The 21,316-nt window shown below is 34.1% G+C and overlaps 2 protein-coding genes across 4 annotated transcripts; one reads left to right on the top strand and one right to left on the bottom strand.

The window, feature by feature from the left end:
• Nucleotides 1-293: 293 nt before the first annotated feature.
• Nucleotides 294-1,848, top strand: LOC119634025 (guanine nucleotide-binding protein subunit beta-like protein). The gene is made up of 3 exons (XM_038027930.1): nt 294-475; nt 537-748; nt 1,094-1,848. Exons 1-3 carry the CDS (start codon nt 367-369, stop codon nt 1,727-1,729), a joined length of 957 nt encoding a protein of 318 aa, XP_037883858.1. The 5' UTR covers nt 294-366; the 3' UTR covers nt 1,730-1,848.
• A 1,354-nt stretch (nt 1,849-3,202) lies between these two features.
• LOC119633201 (protein phosphatase 1L) lies at nt 3,203-19,583 on the bottom strand. 3 transcript variants are annotated; one of them, XM_038026602.1, is made up of 7 exons: nt 19,469-19,583; nt 11,844-12,027; nt 6,379-6,696; nt 4,352-4,658; nt 4,136-4,279; nt 3,763-3,935; nt 3,203-3,687 (listed from the first exon to the last, which is right to left on the bottom strand). In XM_038026602.1, exons 1-7 carry the CDS (start codon nt 19,524-19,526, stop codon nt 3,357-3,359), a joined length of 1,515 nt encoding a protein of 504 aa, XP_037882530.1. In that variant the 5' UTR covers nt 19,527-19,583; the 3' UTR covers nt 3,203-3,356. The 3 variants fall into 3 exon arrangements, with proteins under 3 accessions (XP_037882530.1, XP_037882529.1, XP_037882531.1); XM_038026601.1 differs by lacking the exon at nt 19,469-19,583 and having other exon boundaries at nt 11,844-12,935; XM_038026603.1 differs by lacking the exons at nt 6,379-6,696; nt 19,469-19,583 and having other exon boundaries at nt 11,844-12,932.
• Between the last annotated feature and the right edge of the window lie 1,733 nt (nt 19,584-21,316).

Genomic DNA, 21,316 nt, shown 5'->3' with positions numbered 1-21,316 from the left:
AATGAGAGTTTCCTCTTTTTGCCGAAATTGACTATTTTTATTAAAATGCTCCACTTCTTTTAGTTATAAATATGGTAAATCAAACATTTATCTTATCTGTAAGATTTTAGATACAGAGCCCTCTAATTTTTTTTTGCACAATAGAAGTTTTCTATCAAGATATGAGAAAAATTTATGTTCAGTATACTATTAGGCTGGCAATATTGTTTCGGATATTTGACTGCAATACACTTGGCAGTTCTGCTTGAACTAGGAGGATGTGAGCCGCAACCAACTTCAATTCGGTTATGCATATCCTCTTTTACTTTACCTTTTCATGAGGTTGGATGTATTAACTTGCTGAAAGTAGAAAAACTTTGAGAAGAAATGACTGAAACTTTACAGTTGCGTGGTACACTTTTGGGTCACAATGGTTGGGTAACGCAAATCGCCACGAACCCTAAAGATCCAGACACAATTATTTCAGCTTCTCGAGGTACATATATAAAAGTGATATCAGGTTTCTCTTCAAAATCATATGTTTTTACTTTTCGCAGACAAGACGTTGATCGTCTGGAAACTGACTCGAGATGAAGACACAAACTATGGCTTCCCGCAAAAGCGTTTATATGGACATTCACACTTCGTTAGTGATGTTGTGTTGTCTTCGGATGGCAATTATGCTTTATCTGGCTCATGGGATAAAACATTGCGTTTGTGGGATCTGGCTGCCGGAAAAACTACACGTCGTTTTGAAGATCATACCAAGGTGGGGAAGAATGTTTCCATTTTATATAGAAATTGAGCTTGAGATTAGGATTAGTAAGGGATATCAGGAAATTAAGTTTTGTAAATTGGTGCCCTTTTAAAGGATATGTGTTAGCTTAGCCTAGCTTAGAAAATAAAAATAATGGGCATCAAAAAGAAAAATTGTGTCGCCTATGCGAGGCAGAATTTCTGGTTGACAAAGTGGAGTGACCTGGGCAGGGCTTAACCACTACTGCACTGCATATGACCAGTAAGTGTATTGTAATCCAAAGGCAATCAATTTTCATTATGCATTTTTAGTAGTTTGTTTTTGCAATTGCTTAAGCCTTGTTCTCTCTTTATTCAGGATGTTTTATCCGTAGCCTTTTCGGCTGATAACCGCCAAATTGTTTCGGGCTCCCGTGATAAGACAATCAAACTGTGGAACACTTTAGCTGAATGTAAGTTTACCATTCAGGAGGATGGCCATACTGATTGGGTCTCATGTGTACGTTTTTCTCCCAATCACTCCAACCCGATAATTGTATCTTGTGGTTGGGATCGGACTGTGAAAGTATGGAATTTGGCCAATTGTAAATTGAAGAATAATCATCATGGCCATAATGGTTACTTAAATACTGTCACCGTTTCCCCTGATGGTTCGCTATGCACTTCGGGTGGCAAAGATGCCAAAGCTCTACTATGGGATTTGAATGATGGCAAAAATTTGTACACTCTAGAGCACAATGACATCATTAACGCCCTTTGCTTTTCGCCAAACCGTTATTGGCTATGCGTAGCCTACGGACCCTCAATAAAAATTTGGGATTTGGCTTGCAAAAAAACTGTCGAAGAATTGCGCCCCGATATCGTGTCTAATGGTTCGAAGGCCGACCAACCGCAATGCTTGTCTCTGGCGTGGTCAACTGATGGCCAAACTTTATTTGCCGGCTATTCGGATAACACTATCCGTGTATGGCAAGTCTCTGTTTCTGCTCATTAATTCTGCGGAGGCAGAAATGAAAGAGAAAATATTTTTTCATTTCTATCTTAATGTAAAACACAAATGAGTAAAGTAGTTTGTTTATTATATAAACAAATAAATAGCAAGAAAAATGTAAAGAACAATGTTATGTTTTGCAAGTGATTGTACAGCGTCTTTAAAATTTTAGCTCTGTCGATAGAAGTTGGAAGGCTGACGTTAATCGTTCATTCGCTTAGCATTCAAGACTTACGAATAAAATCTATTTTAGCCAAGCAATAATGGAACTGGTACGAAAATGTAGCTTTTATAGAAAAATACTGAAAAAATTTTTAATTTCATGGTTTTTCAGAGTTAATGGATTTCGAATTGTAGATAGATAAGCAGGCCAACACATAATAGAATATAGAATAGTTATAGTACGCGGAACATAAAGTGAGCAAATTTTTGTAGGTTTTCGTTATAAGAAAATGAAAAAATTTTCCCCTGAGAAAAAAATCAAATCAACGGTAATATGTCGGTGAACCTCGCTTTACGAAAAAAGGAAACGATGAGACACGGCATGAATAAATTAATTTTTATAAAATTTATGGAATAAAAGCACGGAAGCTTGAATTCAGAAGTTTTTGGAATTATGCGTTAGCGATGAGATTTTATAAAGGAAAACAACTTTTTCCTTATGAACAATACATAAAACTATCATTGGCAACAAACACTACTGGCTAAGTTCTTTCACGATATTGAAGGAAAGCAAAATGAAAAAATGTAGCTATATCCGAACAATTTTCTTACTTATTTGCGTTGGTTTTCTCCACAAGAGGTTTTTTTTTTTGGAGCAGCCTAGCCTACGTCTCATCGACATATTGACACAACGCCGCCTCTGCATGGCCAAATCGTCCATTAGTTCAAAACTCTGTAGACAATGCACCAATACTTATTCAACTGTTTACACTGCAAGCAGCCCGGCTCACGGCCTTTAAAACAGTAGCAAGGTTTTTAAAAACTTTGCCGTCTGCTATTCAGTGCTATGGCTATTTGATTGGATTAGGACATTTTCTTAGGTTTCTTTCTTTTGCGTCGTTCTTTTTTATTTAAAAATTCATTTCTATGCTAATTAAGTCGATTTTATAAATTATTAACAGGAAGAAAAAAATATTAGATAATAGCTACGCTTACAGCATAGAGATATTTGGCATATATATACACAAAAATACATACGCACACGTGTGGGCATATATGTAGATATAAATGTCCATAAATTTTTAAACAGTTAGTGTAAAATAAATTAAAGCTGCTAGGTTGAAGGATATTTAGTAATAAGTCGCTATAATTGATGACAAATCATAGTATATTTTAAAATTATTTTCTTTATATTTTATAATATGTTATTTTTTGATTTATAAATTCAATTAATATGCTTAAAAAATAATATTTAATCACATCGGCAATCTTTTTTGTTTTTCGGGATTTTCCTTTGTTTTTCTTCTTTTTTCTTATATATATATATATATATATATATGTAGAGAGAGATTCAATGCTTTGGATTGACTATTTATTTTTTTCATTTTTATAAGTAATATTAATAAAAAAATACATTTATATTTTCAATACTAAGTAATTAATTCCTATGATTTTTCATTGTTTCACTTTATTTGGAACGAATGCTGTTTGAACGATTCAAATTTGTTGAAGCTATAACAGCGGCTGCCGATTTCGGTGAACCGATTGCAGACGATGAAGAACTTTGGTTATAAATTTTATTGGACGAGCTGTTAGTCAATCCAATTTGATAATTGCCATTTTTAAAAACAATCACCAATACAGTGATATTATCAACGGAACCGCGGTTATACGATTGCAAGGCTAACGAACGAGCACCAAAGTCGGGCTCATGTAAGTGTTCTTTTATGAAACTACAGGCTTCCTCGTTGCTAAACGTGTCCCACAAACCATCAGAAGCTAGGATTATAAAAGCAGGCCTGTTTAATCGAACGAGAACGGTAAATGTTGTGTAAGACGGACGTTTTAATGCTTAATTCAAAATTCATATTTACTTGTGATCATTTAAATCAAATGTTAATATATCTGGATTAGCTATGACTAGATTTTTGTCTTTTAGCGGGTAATCACCCAACGCTCGAGATGTAGCCAATATGCCCGCCACCCGCCAAACACCACGAAAAGCTATAAAACCACCAGCATCGTGTATACGTTTACGCTCTCTTACCTAATTTTTAAAGTAAAAGAAAACTGTTCAATGATATGAAATTAATTCGAGTTCATTTAAAATAATTTGCCACCGAAAGCATTTTAAACGATTGCAATTGTCATGTTTGCTTAATTAGTTTAAAACTGATATGATATTTTTTTTTTTTATTTTTTATATATTCGATGCACGGAGATGGTAACTTGATTCGAGAGTTATACCTGCTGTGGCTTATGATCGAATGAGAGCGGTATAGCAATACCACGCGCATTACACATAACTCCTCGCGAATCGCCTACATTGGCCACTATTAGCCGGCTGTCTTGCATAATAGCTATTAAAGCTGTCGTGCCGGCTATATTCGTCTAATAAAACATAACAAAAAGTTATTAATTTTATTATTTTTTTTAAAGGTTATCGAAATTTTCAAAGCTTACAGTTTTCTTAGCGGCTTCCACCAATTTGTAGTCGGCTGCTAAGACTTCGTCCGTTATTAATTTACCAAAATTGATTCGACCATTCTCTATATAACATTTGGCTTCGAATTGTCGCGGTGGCCCTTCGTTTGCACTCAAGCCATCTTTTTGATTGTAGTTATTGTTGTTGGATTTAAGAAGATTATCTTTAATGCTAGATGCACCGCCACCGACACCACGCAACAAAGAATTCAGTTGCTGAGTAAACGCATCCTGTGGATCTTTAGAGTTACTTATAGACCTTTTCAATGCGCAGTCATCAGAAACGCTAAAGATATAAATACATACAAGCGCACGAAAAAAAAAATATTACGTTACATTATTAATTTGCATACATGAATATAAAAAAAAAACTTTTCAGATTTTTCAACTTTTTTTTTTTCTTGAAATCCGCCTGTTTTTGTACTTTCTTAATTGCTCTTTGTTCTTGTTGTTGTATTTTTTTTATAATTAATTTACTTGATGCAGGAAAATGGAAAATTTTTAAATTGCGCATCTTTTCAGGGAAATATTTCAACCCTTGCTTTCTATATGCATACACACATTCACGTGTATCGCATGTTTAATGCCTCACTAGCTGAGCAATATACGTACATATACATATATATATATATATATATATATACGTACATATATTAACGTTGCTGTTTTTTTATACAAATATCGTTTCATTGATAATATGTATGATTGACGTTATAGTCGAGTAACAACAACAACAAGCAAATATTGATAAATAATTAATATTAAAATGCAAATAACTCAATAAAGAATCTGTTCAGCGTCAACTGCAATTGAACAATTGAATAAAATCGATTAAAAAAAAAAAAAGATGGGTTTCTTTGGGTTTTTGTAAATCACGATAAGTAAAAATGAACAAAAAATTGGATATAAGCAAATGCGTATTTTTCGTTAATCTAGATTTGATTAAGTTATTTGTGACGTCATCACTTACTAACTCATCTGATTTTGGAATATATAAGAAACTTGGGTAAGTTAAAATAAGGCAAAGCCAATAAGTGTCCGGCTGCGCACATCCGTGTGTCTGACAATTGAACTACGTCCATATTCATCTAAATTGTAATGTAAAAGTGCGACGCTCGCCATTCAAATGTGCGCAGAGGCTTCTTCCATCTTTCTTTTTCCGTATGTCTTCCATTTACAACTCATTCTCACACTTTGCTTTTCCCCATACCAGAAATGGATGTGCAGCGTAATTCGGAAGTAATTTTACACTCGCTTTTTAGGTCATTGAAACGAGTAGAACTATAGTTTCCCGAATTTGACGAAAATTTTGAATTTGCCATCGTTTCTGCGATAAAGTGTAACAGTTTGGCAGGTGACAGTTTAGGATTATTATAAATGGAGAACATTGGACGTGTTTTCATTGCTGGCCTTGCAATGAATTTTACTGGTGCTCGATATCACGCTCTGATAATCGTCTTCTTTCTGCCTAAAATAGATGATATTAATGTAAATGACATATGATTTGGACAAGACGGTAGCGCATAAGTCATTTCCTGGTTACGTACACCATCCTAAGCGCATTGTGATTCAATAAAAAGAAATTAGAGCTAAAAAAAAAGAAGAGTCTCTTCTATTCGAATGTAAATCTTGCGCACATGTGGGGATACCCTATAGTATAATCAAAATGAAAAACGATGCAAGTAGACAAAAAAAAATAGATCCTATCATGTTGTCAGAGCGGTAAGTATCTTTTGCTTTGGAGGCATATGTCTTTGTATTGCAAAGGGTTCGATAAATTTACTATAGAGTGGTGTGGGGTTTACGGAATTTATATTTCGGTCCTGGACAGATCCCGTTGATAACGGTAATGGCTGTTTTATTGCGCGTTTCGTTATCAACATCAAAGTTGTGGAAAAATCTTATCGAATTATAATAAATTAGTTTGTAGTCTTGAATGTCACGCAGACACAGTGTAGGTATGTTTATGCACGGCAAAGGACAATTAGATGCAATCTTTTTCTTACCTATTCGTCTTCCGTAAACTATCCCTTCGTCTGATTGCTAATGCTGCTGTTGGGTCATTTTCCTTATTACTACCGCTATTATAGTTGCCTTTCTGATGTTTCTGACGTGGATCATTGCTATAGTCCGCATAGTCCTTCTCTTTATCAGCTGCCGTTGTCTGGCCGTTTAACAATTTCGTCGTTTCTATCACTTTATTATAAATATTTCTAACCAGTATATCTTTAGCGAAATCGGCTGCAAATTCACCGCCATGACCATCAAATACAGCAAAAAATGAAATGCCTGTGTTGTTGTTGATATTCTCTTCGATTATGAATCTTTAAAAATGGAATTAAAAAAAAAACAAATTATGAAATCATCATTCGTATTTTTTCCGAACTAGTCGGGTAAAGCCGACTCGTCAATCTCTCTACATCCCATACAACCCAATTCCCTATCGACTTCTGTTATCAAACACAACAAATTGCTCTAATTTCTCAAAAAAGGCCAAAAGGTTCTCAAGAAAGGCAAAAATCAAAATTAACTCCATGCAAAGTTGCTTTATTTCTGTACAGAATAACAAAAATTAAATGTTGTGAGCATATGAAGATTTACTTTTTATGAGGATTCTTTGGGCAAAAATATGGTCTCTATTTCTCGCTTTTAAACCGAACTCACTACAATTAATGCCTATACATAATTTTTCAAAGAAGCTGTGTCCGACTTTCTTTCTTCTTATGTTGCAACTCATATCGCTGGATTAAGTCTCGAAAAACGATTTACAGGCTCGCTTAGTGACAATGCCTGTGCACGATCGGACAAGACCGATTCTATAGTCTTACTGGTGCAGAAGTTTGATTAAATTTTGTAATTATTTTTACAGATTTATATAATCCTATTATTAATTATTGCTACCAATACATTGCGGCATAGGTGAAAAGAGTTTCTGGAAAGCTGCAAATATTTTGTATCTCTCCCATCGAAGAGTGTTATAAATATCGATATAAATGTTTCATACGTATTACTTCCTATTAATCTTTTGATAGTATTGTGCACGACTTTCACCGTCCGTACCCCGGACCACCCCAGGCCTTTGCAAAGATTTATAGCTGCGCGGTGCTTGCTATCTCAGCTTAAAAAGCTAGCTGATCTGAATAAAGCTTACAGCAGCAAAATTTTAAATCAAATTCGAAAGGAATCTAGTTAGTATATTGCAAGTACAATGAGCAAATTGCTGCAGGGCATCCTTCAACAAATTCTTTTAAGCAGAAAGTCTAATATATCTCGTTCTTCGCTTAGAAAGAATATACGGTTGAGAACGTGTGTTGTTAAATGTAAATTTTTAATAGGAATGTTTTAAAAATCGCCTATAACTCATATAGTGATTTGATTCATTTAATTACGTACTTTGCTCTAAGCAACAGGAAATTATGGTTTAATGTAATCGTTTTTATACGTTTATATCGGTGTGGCGGTGTATTCACCTTGTGAAAACCTCTGCGATACTCAAAACGAACCTTTACAGAGACCTTAAATTATGTATATGCATTATTATATATTCTTGACCGATATCAAATGTACAATTGATTTTAGTAAGGACATAGGAAATGGGTCAAAGGGATCATAGACGACATGACTACCGTCGCCACAACGTAAGACGAGAACGCCTGTTATTTGAAAAACGCAAAATATTGGTATTTTGCTTCTTGTTCGCAATACTCCAACTGGTAAATATAAAAAAATTTCATTTGTGTTCTTGCTCTCTCTCACCCAAAATTCTAGAGTCTCGACTATTCGCGGCACTGTACATTGCACTGTACTTCTATTTAAATCAAGCTTTTGTAGCGTAAGGAACAAAAAACGCACACATTTCATATACGATAGCCGCACAGCAGAACCGGTTGTGAAAGTAGGTACAATCCATTTGCAGCTATCTATGTGAACGTAGCGGGCCGGACTCGATCACTTCACGAGCTGGGTGGGGCCGCCGTCCCGCCTGTGCCTGCTATAAACTGTTATCGAGCATAATCCAATTCTGAATCAATCTAGGCTTGTTTACCCGCCCGTAAACATAGCGATATTGGTTTCAATTCCGTCAAAACCATCGAAAGTTGGTGCATTCAAGTTGATATTGAAAACAGGAAAAATGGGCCGAAGCACTCGCATCCAGTGCAATTTAAATGTGGCCAGACCACCTCTCTTTTTGAAAGCAAAAAAAATTGTGGTTTCTTTCACTACTTATGAACTGCAACAATAAATATTTACGTATTCTATTTTAATATGAAGGCGGTGGGTATAAAGCGTTCGGTCACAGCAAACGTTACTGCTACGTCTTACTAGTTAATAGAAAAGCAAATAATAGTAATCCAAACTTATCTGCCTAAATGTGTGTGTGCTCGTCTCCAGAAAATAACAAATATATTATGTGTGTGTATGTGCGCTTATCGATTAATCGTTCAGTCTTCATTGCGAGAAAGAATTTGTTTAAAAAGGCGATCGTCAAATCAAGTCTAATACGATGTGCTAATGAATGTAACGTCAAATTAATTAATAGAGATTTTGCCGTCTTCTTCTCCGTGGTTGCTATTCGTTTATTCATTCAATTTTAAATCTACCTAAGTGATATAGCAAATCATAATCATAAGCTATTAGAACATTTATGTTAAACTTATGTTATTTTATAAAAATCATGTCTAGGATGGATCGAGTTCTTTATTTCTAATCGAAAATCGACGGTATTTATTAATTCATTCACCAATCGTGTCTGCCTTTAATTGCAACCTCTTGCAAAATTTAGGCATTTAAGCGATTGGAATGAGAACGTTAAGCCCACGCGCTTTTGAAGGCAGGCTAAATCGATAAATTGAGAGCAATGTTCATAAATACGTGATCATGTCATGCGAATATCAAAAATTAATCCCGAACAATGCATTTGATTTAACATATGATTGATGGGTGCGAAGTGTGTGAGTAAATAATTTAAGAAGAGCTTTGATCAAACCACTAAAGAATTCGTACATGCTTCGGTCAATAGACTACACGCCCAGCATGCAAATTGAGGCGTAGATGGGAAGTTGTCCCATGCATTTTTCGCAAAGGCGATCTCTTTCAAAATTGAAAGTTTCTTCTCCTTTCATCTTGCGATTTATGAAATTTAAAGACGACTCTTAATGACTCCCCTCGTGTTTATTGCCGATATGGCAATTTTATATTGATATATACAGAGTTATTAGTTCTGCTAGTTTAACTAAGGCAAATGAATGTACTAAACAATGTTTGTAGTCGAGCGGAAAAATGCATTACAACGTTGGTTTCAAAATATAGAGCGAACTACATTTTCGCATAGATAGATTTTCCTAAATTGTATTTTGTACGGACAATTATACATATGATCGCCACAAATATCTCTCTCTCTCTCCCTCTTTCTTTCCTTTTTTTTCTTATATGCCCTAAAAGGAATTAATTTCGTAATCGCTTGCTTTCTTATTAAAAGTATTCTTTCATTTACCTTTACTTAAGCCTAAGCTTGAAACGATTATGCATAGGTGTATGCATTTGCGGCGCAAATATGTGGGAATTAAAGTCTTGACTGCAATCACGAAAGCGCGCTTAGCGATTAATCAGATTATATCTGCGATATAGGTGCGCACATTAAGTCGGTAAGATTATGGTAACCAAGTAAGTCTCGCTAATTATAGCTACGTTCACACATGTACAATTCTCCCATGAACTGTATCGAAAGAGGAAAATTAAATTTGTTACGAAAACAATAGAAAAATTGTTTTGGCACGTGATGCTATTGCTTGTTCATGTAATTCTATAAAATGCCGAATGCAATAATTGCAAATAATTGAAAATATTCAGTTTACATATATACATTCATATATAAATAAGTGCATACGTAAAGAGACCTTTTCGAAAGCACACATGGTTCTAACAACTAATTTTAGACACGAGTCTCATTGTCTGCAGATATTGCATATTGCATATTGCATATTGCATACTGCATACAAAACCATTGGCGCACGTATTGATGAAACTTATGCAAGTTGTAGACCAAAGCAAAAAAAGAAAAAAAAGTCTTTCTTTAACGTTATTTCCATATTAAAGTTAATTTGATTTTCCTTTCAGCAACGATGTGCCACACAAGCATTAAGAAAAAAAAGAAAAAACTGTTCTTACGATAATTTCTAGACATATGTTCATAGAAAATTCACTTACGGGTTTCTTTTCCATTTCAACTTAAAAGCATGGGGCAGAGAAAGTCCGTTACAATCAATGCTACCGTTACTCTCTCTTAAGTCATTAAAGAATTATAGTATAACAGTATGTCCTTTTCGAGGAGGCGTATAACTAAAATCGAAAGGTTTTCGTATTTATCTGCTCTTTTTCTCGATCATTCTTGATAATCTGATTTGCTCAACTTAGAACTAATATTGTTCGTTCTTCATGTAGAAGGAAGTTGTAATGTTAGACGAACAGGATATACATTTTAAAATGGAATCAACTACGCTATCTGCAAAGATACCTAAAAATTGTTGTGATCTCTCAACTAAAAGTCCTTCCCAACTAATTGAAATGATAAGTTATATAAACTGCCCAGTGTTTCAATATAACAATCCCTTTGATGCTCGACTTTAGTTATCTATATATAGATGTAACTTTTAAGGCAGACTTTTAATTGAATATAAGTTTACTTCAATTTAATCCCAGCAGGCTGGTTTCAGGCAGAGGAATTTACTAATAATTCCTAGCATGTTATGAAAATAAAACTTATACTCGCCTTAGGGCCTCATGGATCCATGTTTCGTATGTGTCGTATGGACTGGTAAAAATAACAAATAAAGTTAGTGAGGATGCCCGATATCCACCGTCTGACACCAATGTCGTACAACGTGGAAAGTACATTGCTGTGTTGGTTGCTTGATCGAGATTATTTCTGCTGGTCTCGTGAACTACATAGATCGTGTCTTGCAAGTCAAAGGTCTTTTAAGTCAAAGCAGGCATGATATAGGGCAGATTATACAAGATTTTAAGTTTAATGTGTAGCGGTCAATGAAAAATATGGGGTGAACGGAGATTTCAAATATTCTACTCGAAATTTTTCATCTGCGAACACTCCAACAACAAGCAGACAGAAGCCCACGCGGCTAAAATCATCGTTTTAGATCGAGTTAGAACATCATCAGAAAAAGTTGGCAGGGACAGACAGAGTATCCTATCATGAAAAATAAATATTGTGACAAGTAATTCATGATGATGTGCGATAATAACAACCCTGTATTTAGGCTTGTTTATCAATTTTCAACGACGATGTTTGGAAGAGAGACTATTCCAAGACCAGACCACACACAAATAAGCAGACAGACAGGGCTAGTCAAATGAATTTTATGCTAATCACGATAGTACATATATTCATTGGAAATTGAATACGATACTTCCGCCTTCGATTAAACTATATAAAATTTTGTAATATCGTACTTACCGATCTTCCATGCGTGGCCTTCGGCCTAATATCGCAAATGCTGAGCTTTGCGGCCTTAACTCTTCCCAACATTGATGATCACCTTGCCCGGATGATTCCAATAGTTTCATGCGATTGTTTTTATGTCGGCCACTTAAGGTGGCTTGAATGCGACCCAATATGCCGCGTGACCAGGTATCGACAGCTTGTAAGTAGAGGAATAAACAGAACAGTATAACACCGCAAAATAAAACTTCGGGTCGTAAAACATAGAGACGACATAATTTCCAAATATAGGCCAGCGGTGAATTAATGGACGATACGCCCACTGCAAATTTCGAAAGTATCTTCATATGGGAAACGTACGTTTGATAGAAAACTTTATCCTCAAGCTCGTCATCCATATGTGGTGTAATGATAGAGAGATAGATACGACAATATATTTGATACTTGGAATAGTTTGTTTATTTGTTTTTCAAAAAAAAAAAAAAAAAAGGAATATATATTTGACAAAGCAATGCAAAAACAGACTTCTCAGAGAGATGTCTAAGGGTTGTTATAAAATGCTATATATAGTGTTCTTGTCGATTAAATAATATCTCTATACTTTTCTGTTTCTTACTATCGATGATTTTAGAGATAAAAGGAAAAACAATGCAAAGAAAACCGCATTTAGGTCATTTTTAATGTATCAGCGTTATTATTAATTTTTCAACAGATAATTGCTAAAATTTAAAAAAAAAAAAATTTATTTATATACAAAAATATTAGCATTATTTCAATGATTTTAGTTTGTGTTGAAGCAAACAAGAAAAAAAAAAAAGATTTCGGTGAAAATCTTCTATATGCTTCTATATGATTTAATGTGATGTTGATTTATTTTCATTTTTTCTTTTCACATTTATTGCATATGTATATAGAAACATACACGCACACACGCAGATACGTATTATTAATGAGCTTAGTTCGTTATGTATGTGTGTATGTAAGAGCATTCGCTATTTTTCACTGAATATTCCTATGTTCACATGCCAAGAATATCTGCATACTTTAATATAAAAGATTTTCACCCCAAAATATTTTATTATTAGTGTTGTTGTTGTTATATTGCTTTTCATTTTCATTTTATTGAATTTTTTTATATATTTATTTATTTATTTTTTTTTGTTTTCTTATACGTATCTAAAAGATTTTCTTTGTCATATAGTAGCTCACATCGATGCCGTGTCGTCCGTGTCGCATTATATACGATATTTAATAGAATATATGAAATTTCTTCAGCGTTAAAAATGAAAATAAATTGCACTTCTGTACATGGTCTCATTACAGTTAATAATTATTTTAGAACGCATGTCTTTTTTTTTCCATTATTTAATAAAAAGCATTTATGCTATTTTTAAATGCAAAAGTCGGCGACGACACAATTGTGTTTTGCCTTTTAAAAATATCTTCACTTATATATCCATATATGCGTTTATTGTGCAGACAAAAAGATTTCCAATTGAGAATTTTACCGATATATTTCTATTTATTCGAACAATCTCGACCAGATTCTCAACTTGTTGACCACCGAAGACTGAATAAAATATATTTACGAAGTACAACGAAAACCAAATAATATTTTTTCTTCTCTTTCTCTTTACACTTTTTCTTTTACTTTTCCTATTCATTCTCGGAGAGCAACAGCAAGCAGCCTGCATTTACTAACGGATAAATGTCATGCACAGTTATAAAGTCAAATAATAACAATGAAGCTTACTTATTTGCACGACTCTACGCGTTTATTATAAATACGGTATTGTTTCCCAACGGAAATCCTTGTTTCAAAAATCGAAATTATAATCATTATATTACACATTTATATAGGATAGTAAGACGATCAGGTGAAGTTAAGATTTTTGCGTCCTTTTTTTTTTTTAAAAAAGAACTGTTTATTAAAATTAATGAATTTATCGAAATTATGTTCCGCAGGTACTTTCAAGATCTTCGAATGAGTCGCTCCAAATGCAAATCTTCGAATTGAAAGCGGTTTTTAACATCCACAGGGCACGAGTAGTCAAGTAGGTCAGAATCATAGCAACTCAGCCAGTGCTCGCGAGAATGCGGCAGTGTTCAGCCCGATCGTAGCTGTAGTGAGTGCTCAGCCGGAAAGAGCTGAAAACACTTACCGATCGGGGACACTCCCACTAGGCTGGTGCCATCGCCTCGCCACCTTTTTCTCTTTCATCACTTCTTTCTGAATGGTACCTCTACGCGTGAATCGTCTGCGTGTTTGGTTTAAAACGATAATTGTTCCCTCTCTCTATGATCAGCCACTCAGAGAAAGTCCCCTACACGTGCGGCCACGATGGAAGAGTTATAGGAATAGTGAAAACTAGTCCGGATTGAAATGTGTTTCGCAGTAATTTTTCGAGATAATGATGGCTTGGAATTATTTGTCTTTTTTGTTCAGTATGCCAGACGTTATCGACGACCAGGCAAAGAATCTTGTTCATTTCATTGAAATGAAAAATTGTGACGGACTGGCGATATTCTTAAGTAGTTCTACTCATTAAGTCTAATTCTGGTAGGTTCTGAACCATTCTGGCCTACCAAGAAGGCATTTTAACAGGCTGGTATCACAATTGGCACAGAATAAAACGGCAGAGAAAAGTCAAAAAGATTCATAAAATTTTCGGGGAAAGGACACAAACTACTGGAACTAAGAGGAAGCTACCTATGTTTAGTCACCGGCTTCTACATAGATCATAATTTCCTCAGGTACCGTCTGGAAAACATGTGCATGTTTGATCCCGATTCATACAGTTTCTGCAAAGGGACGTGTGATATATCTCATCATGTTTTATGTGAATGTGAGTCCATCTGCAGAATCAAACACCAAGTGTTTGGTCAGCATTTTACTACGCAGGACACGATATGGTGCTCCGAACCAAAGAAGGTGGGGAGTTCATAAAAATCCTAAAACTGGATGACTAGGAGTCACGGGCGAGTACAATACATCTTCTAGGTCGTGGACCATCTTGCCCACGTAATTAATGATGATAACTTTAATTCTAAGCCGCTTTCGTGAAGCAAACGGTGTAATCGATTTAAGATTCAATGATTTCAGAGGATTTAAAATAACTGGTAGGCTGGTTCCATTTAATGCTTTTTCGAAATCGATTGAAGGAGTTTTTGATACGACTTCTTTCAGGAAATGTTTGGTTTATGAAATAACAGATATGTAGAAGAGCTTCAATACAATCGAACTTGGGCCTTATTTACACAATTCAATACGTTGAGAAGAAGCAGACAATCGAAATTAGATACGATTTTTCTAACAGAAAATTATTCCAATTTTTCAATTCGAAGTTGTGTGCACAGCGAAAAATAGTAAATTAGAAAGTCCAGACCTATTCAATTGTTTTGAGCATTAAGACTATAATTGTACTCACCACTGTAAGATGAGGGTATACTCAAAAGGAGGCTTCTGAGATGCTATAAAGTATATACATATTCTTGATTAGCGTGAAATTCTGAGTTGATTTACTTATATCTGTGTGGCGTGTGTTGTTGGCACTCTCTCATTGTCGCAAAAATGGAGATACCGATTTCAAGTTTGGCAGAAACATTGGCAGTTTCTGCACTTAGGTTGGCATTGAAAATAGGCCAAATTGATCAGAGCAGCTTTTTTGTTTGACAAAAATGTTTGGATTTTTGCTTGTTAGTCAGATGTTAGAAGGCTCAAATTTTCCACATTGAATTTACGATGTACTCCTACTTGCAAAAATGGAAAACATCTGCCGTGCCCACCCAAAATTACAAATGATTAAATTTTGTTTTTTCCATTTTTTCAAAGCTTTATGCGTATTTGTGATAAGGCAAACAATACCGAATGTTTAAAAGTATTTTGTACACTCCTCAAATGAAGATATATTATCTGCCTAAAAATGGGGTTATTTTAAAAGGACTATGACGGACACCGCGGTTAACTTTTTCTTAATAATGCCACCGATATGGGTATCGAATAAAAGAATTTGGAGAGTAGAATGCGAAAAGCATAGTGGTGGGTATGCGAGATTCGGCTTCCGCCGAATATAACTTTACTATTTGTTTTATTTGTAAACAACAACAAAAAAAGAAGAAAACTACCTACCTATCTTGTTTGCAGCTCTCAAATTACTCATCAACTCAAATTCATATAATACGAAAGTAGAAGAAAATTGAAGCGTTTACTAAGAATCTTTACAAGATTTTTTTTTTTCTAGAGAAATACTAAGTTAAATATTAACGTACCCATACTTGAATGTGGATGAACGCTTTTGAACAAGTTCAAGGTAAGTGAAAAATCTATACAAATTTACATAAATACGTTTATACGTAACTTGGTTGTTTCTATTGTACGCCTTCGGCGGAATGCCATTGGACTCTGCTACTTTATGTATCGGAATTTCTAGACGAAATATGACACAACCTTAACAACACACATAAAAAGTTTAACTAATTATTTACTCCACACATATACGTTTGCAGTTGTTGTGTTAGATGTGAATAAAAAGTGAAAACGAAAACGGAATAATAGTTAAATCGCGTAGATAGCTTTACATAGAATTTTAAATTTAATTAAATTAAAATATGCTGACATTGACTTACTAACATTGCAATGTTACTTTATATTGATACGGGCGACGCGACTCTTTGGTTTAAATTCTCCGAGAATATGAGTCTGGCGGCATTGACGTTTAGGGTTTTAAAGCATTTCCTCGAATCTTCAAAGGGGTTTATCTTCTTCTTCGGTCAAATTCGAGCAAATCACGAACAGATGATGCTGGCTACCGCTTAGTGTAGCCATCACACAGAGCTCACTATTTGCAAACACCCTCCGCGAAATATTACCTAATGATCGTCGCGCGGAGGAAGGTGGTCAAAGTAATTTGTACATTTACATAGGTACGTATGCGCCCGGGTGCGGTAGACTGCAAGTCAATAAAACTCGTACCGCAACGTTTGTTTTTTTTTTTTTTGCAAACGAAGAGTGTGCCTTAGAACTGTTCTTTTTTTGATCCGAAGCAAATTTTTCAGGAAATTCTTATTTACACAGAGACGTATTGTTGAAATTCTGAGTCTTTTCTTTCCTTTTTTTCGTACTTTGCAACTTTGAAATATTAATAATCCTTTTTTCCGCCCTACAGTGGGGTACAAACTCAAAAAAAGAGAAGAAAGTCAGTAAAGGACTCGAAGAGAATATATGTGGACGCCTTATGTATAAGAGTATAGTAGTTTTTCGAATGCATATGAATTCTTGTTCAGAGCGATCGTCCGTCTCCTAAGTATTTTAATAACCATTTCCTTAACGTTGCTCATTTGTTTGCTTTTTCATTACGATAATACATATAATATGTTATGACTGTGCATGTGGTTGTATTATTCTGTAGCTATTGTTTGCGGCATGTTTATGCGTGAACAGCACTAACGTTAATCTACAGTTGTCGAATAATAAGCTTATGCAGCGTCGTCGGCAAAGGTGTCACAATCATTAACGAAATTCACAATCGAGGACAAAAGTGAACGTATGCTCATCGTTGTCTCAGTGTTATAAACAAGAAAAAGTAGTTTAAGAAGGAACGAGCTATTCTCTCGGCCTAACGGAATTTGTTTTTTTTTTTTGGTAATTTTGAGCATTTTGTTGGAACGGAAGAAAAAGTTACAGATTAATAAAATTTGAGAAAGTTGTTAACATTCGATCTAACGTTTTAAATTTGATGCTTTGCGAAATCGTAGAGAAAACAGCAGCCAAATATATAATTCGATAACTGAATTCATAATCAGCAGGAAAAAATTCATCTCGAGCTTTTAATTAATTTCTTCGAAGAAGCAATGAAGCCTTTCAGAGCAATCTTAGCTTTATATCTAGTCGATGGCCATCTTTATCAAGTTACACTAACATATTTTAGTTTGAAAATGCTTTTAATTGAATCTTTTTTCTACTTTCTGTTACATCTGTTATTGTGTTAAAGAAATTAGAAATTGATAACTAAGGCATTGGGAGGTGGCAACAACCAGGATTCATTTGGCACATGGAGGCTTGTCAAAAAAAAAAATGTTTGTTTGTGTTATTAAAAAGCAGAAGATTTTGAGCATCGAATTGGCCAATAAAAAATTATTTCTGAAAATTGTGCAACGTGTAAGGCATCTAACGGGATGCAATACTTACGTACCCCGCGGTATAATAAAGCAGCCATTTTCCAATAGTTGCGCTCATACTTTTGGGATCGTTTTCTGTTCTTGAAAATTCTGTATTAGCCTATCTTTGGTATGGCCCCCCACCCCACTTGCACCCTTCAAAATTTCAAAACATATATTCTGATGTTGCTTACCCCTTCAAATTATAACGCAGCTATTAAATGTGCGACTATAATTTCGCGAAGAAGATTGTATTCTTCGTTATCACTGCTGCATTTAGTTTGCCCCAAACTTCTTAACCATCGTTTCTTATTACGCTGTCCCTCTTGTTACTGTTTGTTGTTTTTGAAATAAAAGTGTTTTAATAAGTATTTTATCTCTAAATCTTGATCATAAAAACGAAATTCTGAGTTGATTAAGCCACGTCTGCCCGTCTGTGTGGTGCTTGCTGTTGGCATCCTCTTGGTCGCAAAAATAAAGATATTTACTTTAATTTTCTAGAAGGCATCGACTTCAAGTTTGGGAAAAATTGGTCGGAGCGGAAACTCACAGTGGACTGAGCTAAACTGGACGCAACTCTGTTTTTTTTAAGAAAAATTTTTAGATTTGTGCTCGCTACTCGGAAATTATTAAAGTTGAGAGGCTGAAATTTTCCACATTTACTTTACGACGCTCTCTACTCCTTATGTACGAAAATGGAAAACATCCTCCCTGCCTGCGCAAAATTACAATTGATTAAATTTTATTCTGTTCACTTTTTTGAAATTTTACGCTTATTTATGATAGGACAAACAAGACCGAATGTTTGAAAATATTTTGTACACTCCTCAAATGGAGTTATATTATCTGCCTAAAAATGGATTAATTCTAAGATGAATATAGTGAATACCGCGATTAGTTTTTTCTTGGAGAGTGGAATGCGAAATAATGCGAAGCACAATGGTGAGTATGCGAGATTCGACCCTCGCGGAATATAATGGTTTCCTAATGGTTTTTAGTGTCACGATGAAGTTTGTTCTATTTGCGTATCCATGGCTGCATGTTTACTAGTTAATATTCCCTGATCCTTACATGTCGCACATGTCAAAGTGCGACATAATAGACGAGCCGAGGTGTAAGTCGAGGATTTATTGGAGAGAAATTATTGGTGATAGAACGTGGAATGCCGCTATTTTAGTCGTCTCTATGATTTTCTTGTAATTCTTTTTCCTTTCACAAGCAATTCAAGTAAGACTAATGCGCATTTGTGATTTTGTTTAGAGAAATTTTTGGCAATAAATTGCAAATAATTAGAAAACAAAACAGAATAGAAAACAAGAAAACAAGAAAAAAAAAGGAAAAAATCATCTATATAAACAAAAAGGAAAACTAACAAAATTATTAAAAATGCGCTAAAGGGCCATAAAATTATATAAATTTTTAAATATTTTATTAGTAGCAACAACAATAATAATAATAATAATAATAATATTAATACTAATTACCAGTGTTTAAACTAATGGAACGCTTTAGAGAACGTTTAAACTGATGATGATGATCCATTTTACTATTATGTTATGATTATTATTTGTTTTTGTATTCGTATTATTATTAATTATAATATTTTTTCTCATTTATCCTTAAATTAATACAATAATACTGTTTTGTGTCTTTTTTTTTGTTTGTTTTTTGCATGAAGTTATTAAACTAAAATCACAGATTTTTCTCTTTTAATTACATGGTTTTAAAATTTAATTGATTTTCCTTTCTTTTTTTTAATAAACTGTTTTCACATTTCTAGTAAAATGTTTGTAGGTTTCTTTGTTAATTTACTTTTCTTTTTTGTTGTTTTTTTTTTTATTAAAATTGTACCAAAAATATTTCAGATTGTTTGCACTGTTTGCTGAAAGCAAACTGAAAACGTATTCGTTAATGAATAATTATTTAACTTTTCTTTTTTTTTCATTATTGTTATTATTATCCGCGACAATTTTAAGTGTCGCTATGAGTTTTCAAGCGTTCCAAATGTGTATTATTGGTCTCTTTGAACTAAAAGTCTCACTAAACAAATTTTTTTTTTGTTTTCTTTTCCATTTTTTTTTTTTTTTAGAAAAATTTCTTTCGCTCTTTTTCTATAATAGTTTGCGTTTTATACACAAGCACACAAACACACATACGCGCGCCCACATGAGACCGATAAATATTTATTTATTTATTTAAACCTGCCTTAACAGGCAGAGGCAGGCAAATATGGTATTTGCAAATTTTCATTAAAAATATTTCAGAGACGCGATGCACAAGTAACTGACAAGATAATTAATATTTAGATTAAGTTTTTATATGTACTTGGCTGGTAAATGTTTGTGATATTTTATTTTGTAACCGTTACTACTAATACGCCCTAGTATTCTATTAAATTCCTCCCTTGTATTTGGTGGCTAAGGGCTAAGTGCAAGGGCTAAGGCATAGAGAGCTTTCTTTCTATCTTTCTCTCTCTCTCTCTCTCTCTCTTTTCCTATCTCCCTGTCTCTCTCTTTTCGTTCTATACTCTTTTTTTTTTTTTTTTTTTTTTTTTTTCTTTTTTCAAGCCACAAGTAACGGGTATCTAATGTTCGTGTGTGTATATGAAAGAAGAAAAACTACGAATCATGAACAAAATTTTGATTTGTTTAGTTTTGAATTTTTCTTTCAAATACAAACACATACGAATAGTTTATTATTGTTTCTATAGCAACATTTGCTCTCTCTTTAATTTGCTTAACTTAAAGTGTGTAAAGAATATTATGAAAATTATAAAAACTCAATGATTTAAAGGGAAATAGAATGGAATTAGGTAAACTATACCGATAAGGTGCGCTATAGGGCCTTTGTAAGGAATAAAATTGAAAGAAGAAAACCAATAATATAACATAATACTTTGATTGTAACAAATATATGCTTATATCATTTTTGACTTCAGATGTTAAGAACTCATTAAGAGCTTTTGTAATGTGTCTTTATGACGGACAGGCCCGATATGCATCGTCTTTTTAGCCTTAATATGTTTAAGTAATTTCTGCTGAAGCATTTTACTTCATCACTAGCGTGCAGGTCATCAAGATCGGAGCATCAAATGTGATTGGTCGCAATAAGTTTTAGATTAATAGCTGATTGCTGATGTCACCAATTTGAAATAGTTTAAAATATAAAACTTGTTTCATATAAAAATCAAGACGTCATCAAGGTCTCGAAAAGGTTCCAAATATCCTTTATTAACTTTGATAGCTAAGTCACTGACTTTACTTCAATGGACTAATAACTATTTCATTTATTCATGTGCCTTTTGCAATATAATGTAATTGTGTAGCATGGTG

This window comes from Glossina fuscipes, unplaced genomic scaffold, assembly GCF_014805625.2.
Source record: "Glossina fuscipes isolate IAEA_lab_2018 unplaced genomic scaffold, Yale_Gfus_2 2, whole genome shotgun sequence".
Classification (NCBI taxonomy): Eukaryota; Metazoa; Arthropoda; class Insecta; order Diptera; family Glossinidae; genus Glossina; species Glossina fuscipes.
This window is presented reverse-complemented; position numbering and strand designations above follow the sequence as displayed.

Excerpts from the sequence above, each read along its gene's own strand:
- LOC119634025 (XM_038027930.1), top strand. The coding sequence starts at position 367 with ATGACTGAAACTTTACAGTTGCGTGGTACACTTTTGGGTCACAATGGT. Across the intron at positions 476-536 it reads AATTATTTCAGCTTCTCGAG|ACAAGACGTTGATCGTCTGG; the intron begins GTACATATATAA and ends TACTTTTCGCAG. Across the intron at positions 749-1,093 it reads GTTTTGAAGATCATACCAAG|GATGTTTTATCCGTAGCCTT; the intron begins GTGGGGAAGAAT and ends CTCTTTATTCAG.
- LOC119633201 (XM_038026601.1), bottom strand. The coding sequence starts at position 12,226 with ATGGATGACGAGCTTGAGGATAAAGTTTTCTATCAAACGTACGTTTCC. Across the intron at positions 6,697-11,843 it reads AGGCCACGCATGGAAGATCG|ATTCATAATCGAAGAGAATA; the intron begins GTAAGTACGATA and ends CCATTTTTAAAG. Across the intron at positions 4,659-6,378 it reads AGTTTACGGAAGACGAATAG|CGTTTCTGATGACTGCGCAT; the intron begins GTAAGAAAAAGA and ends TTATATCTTTAG.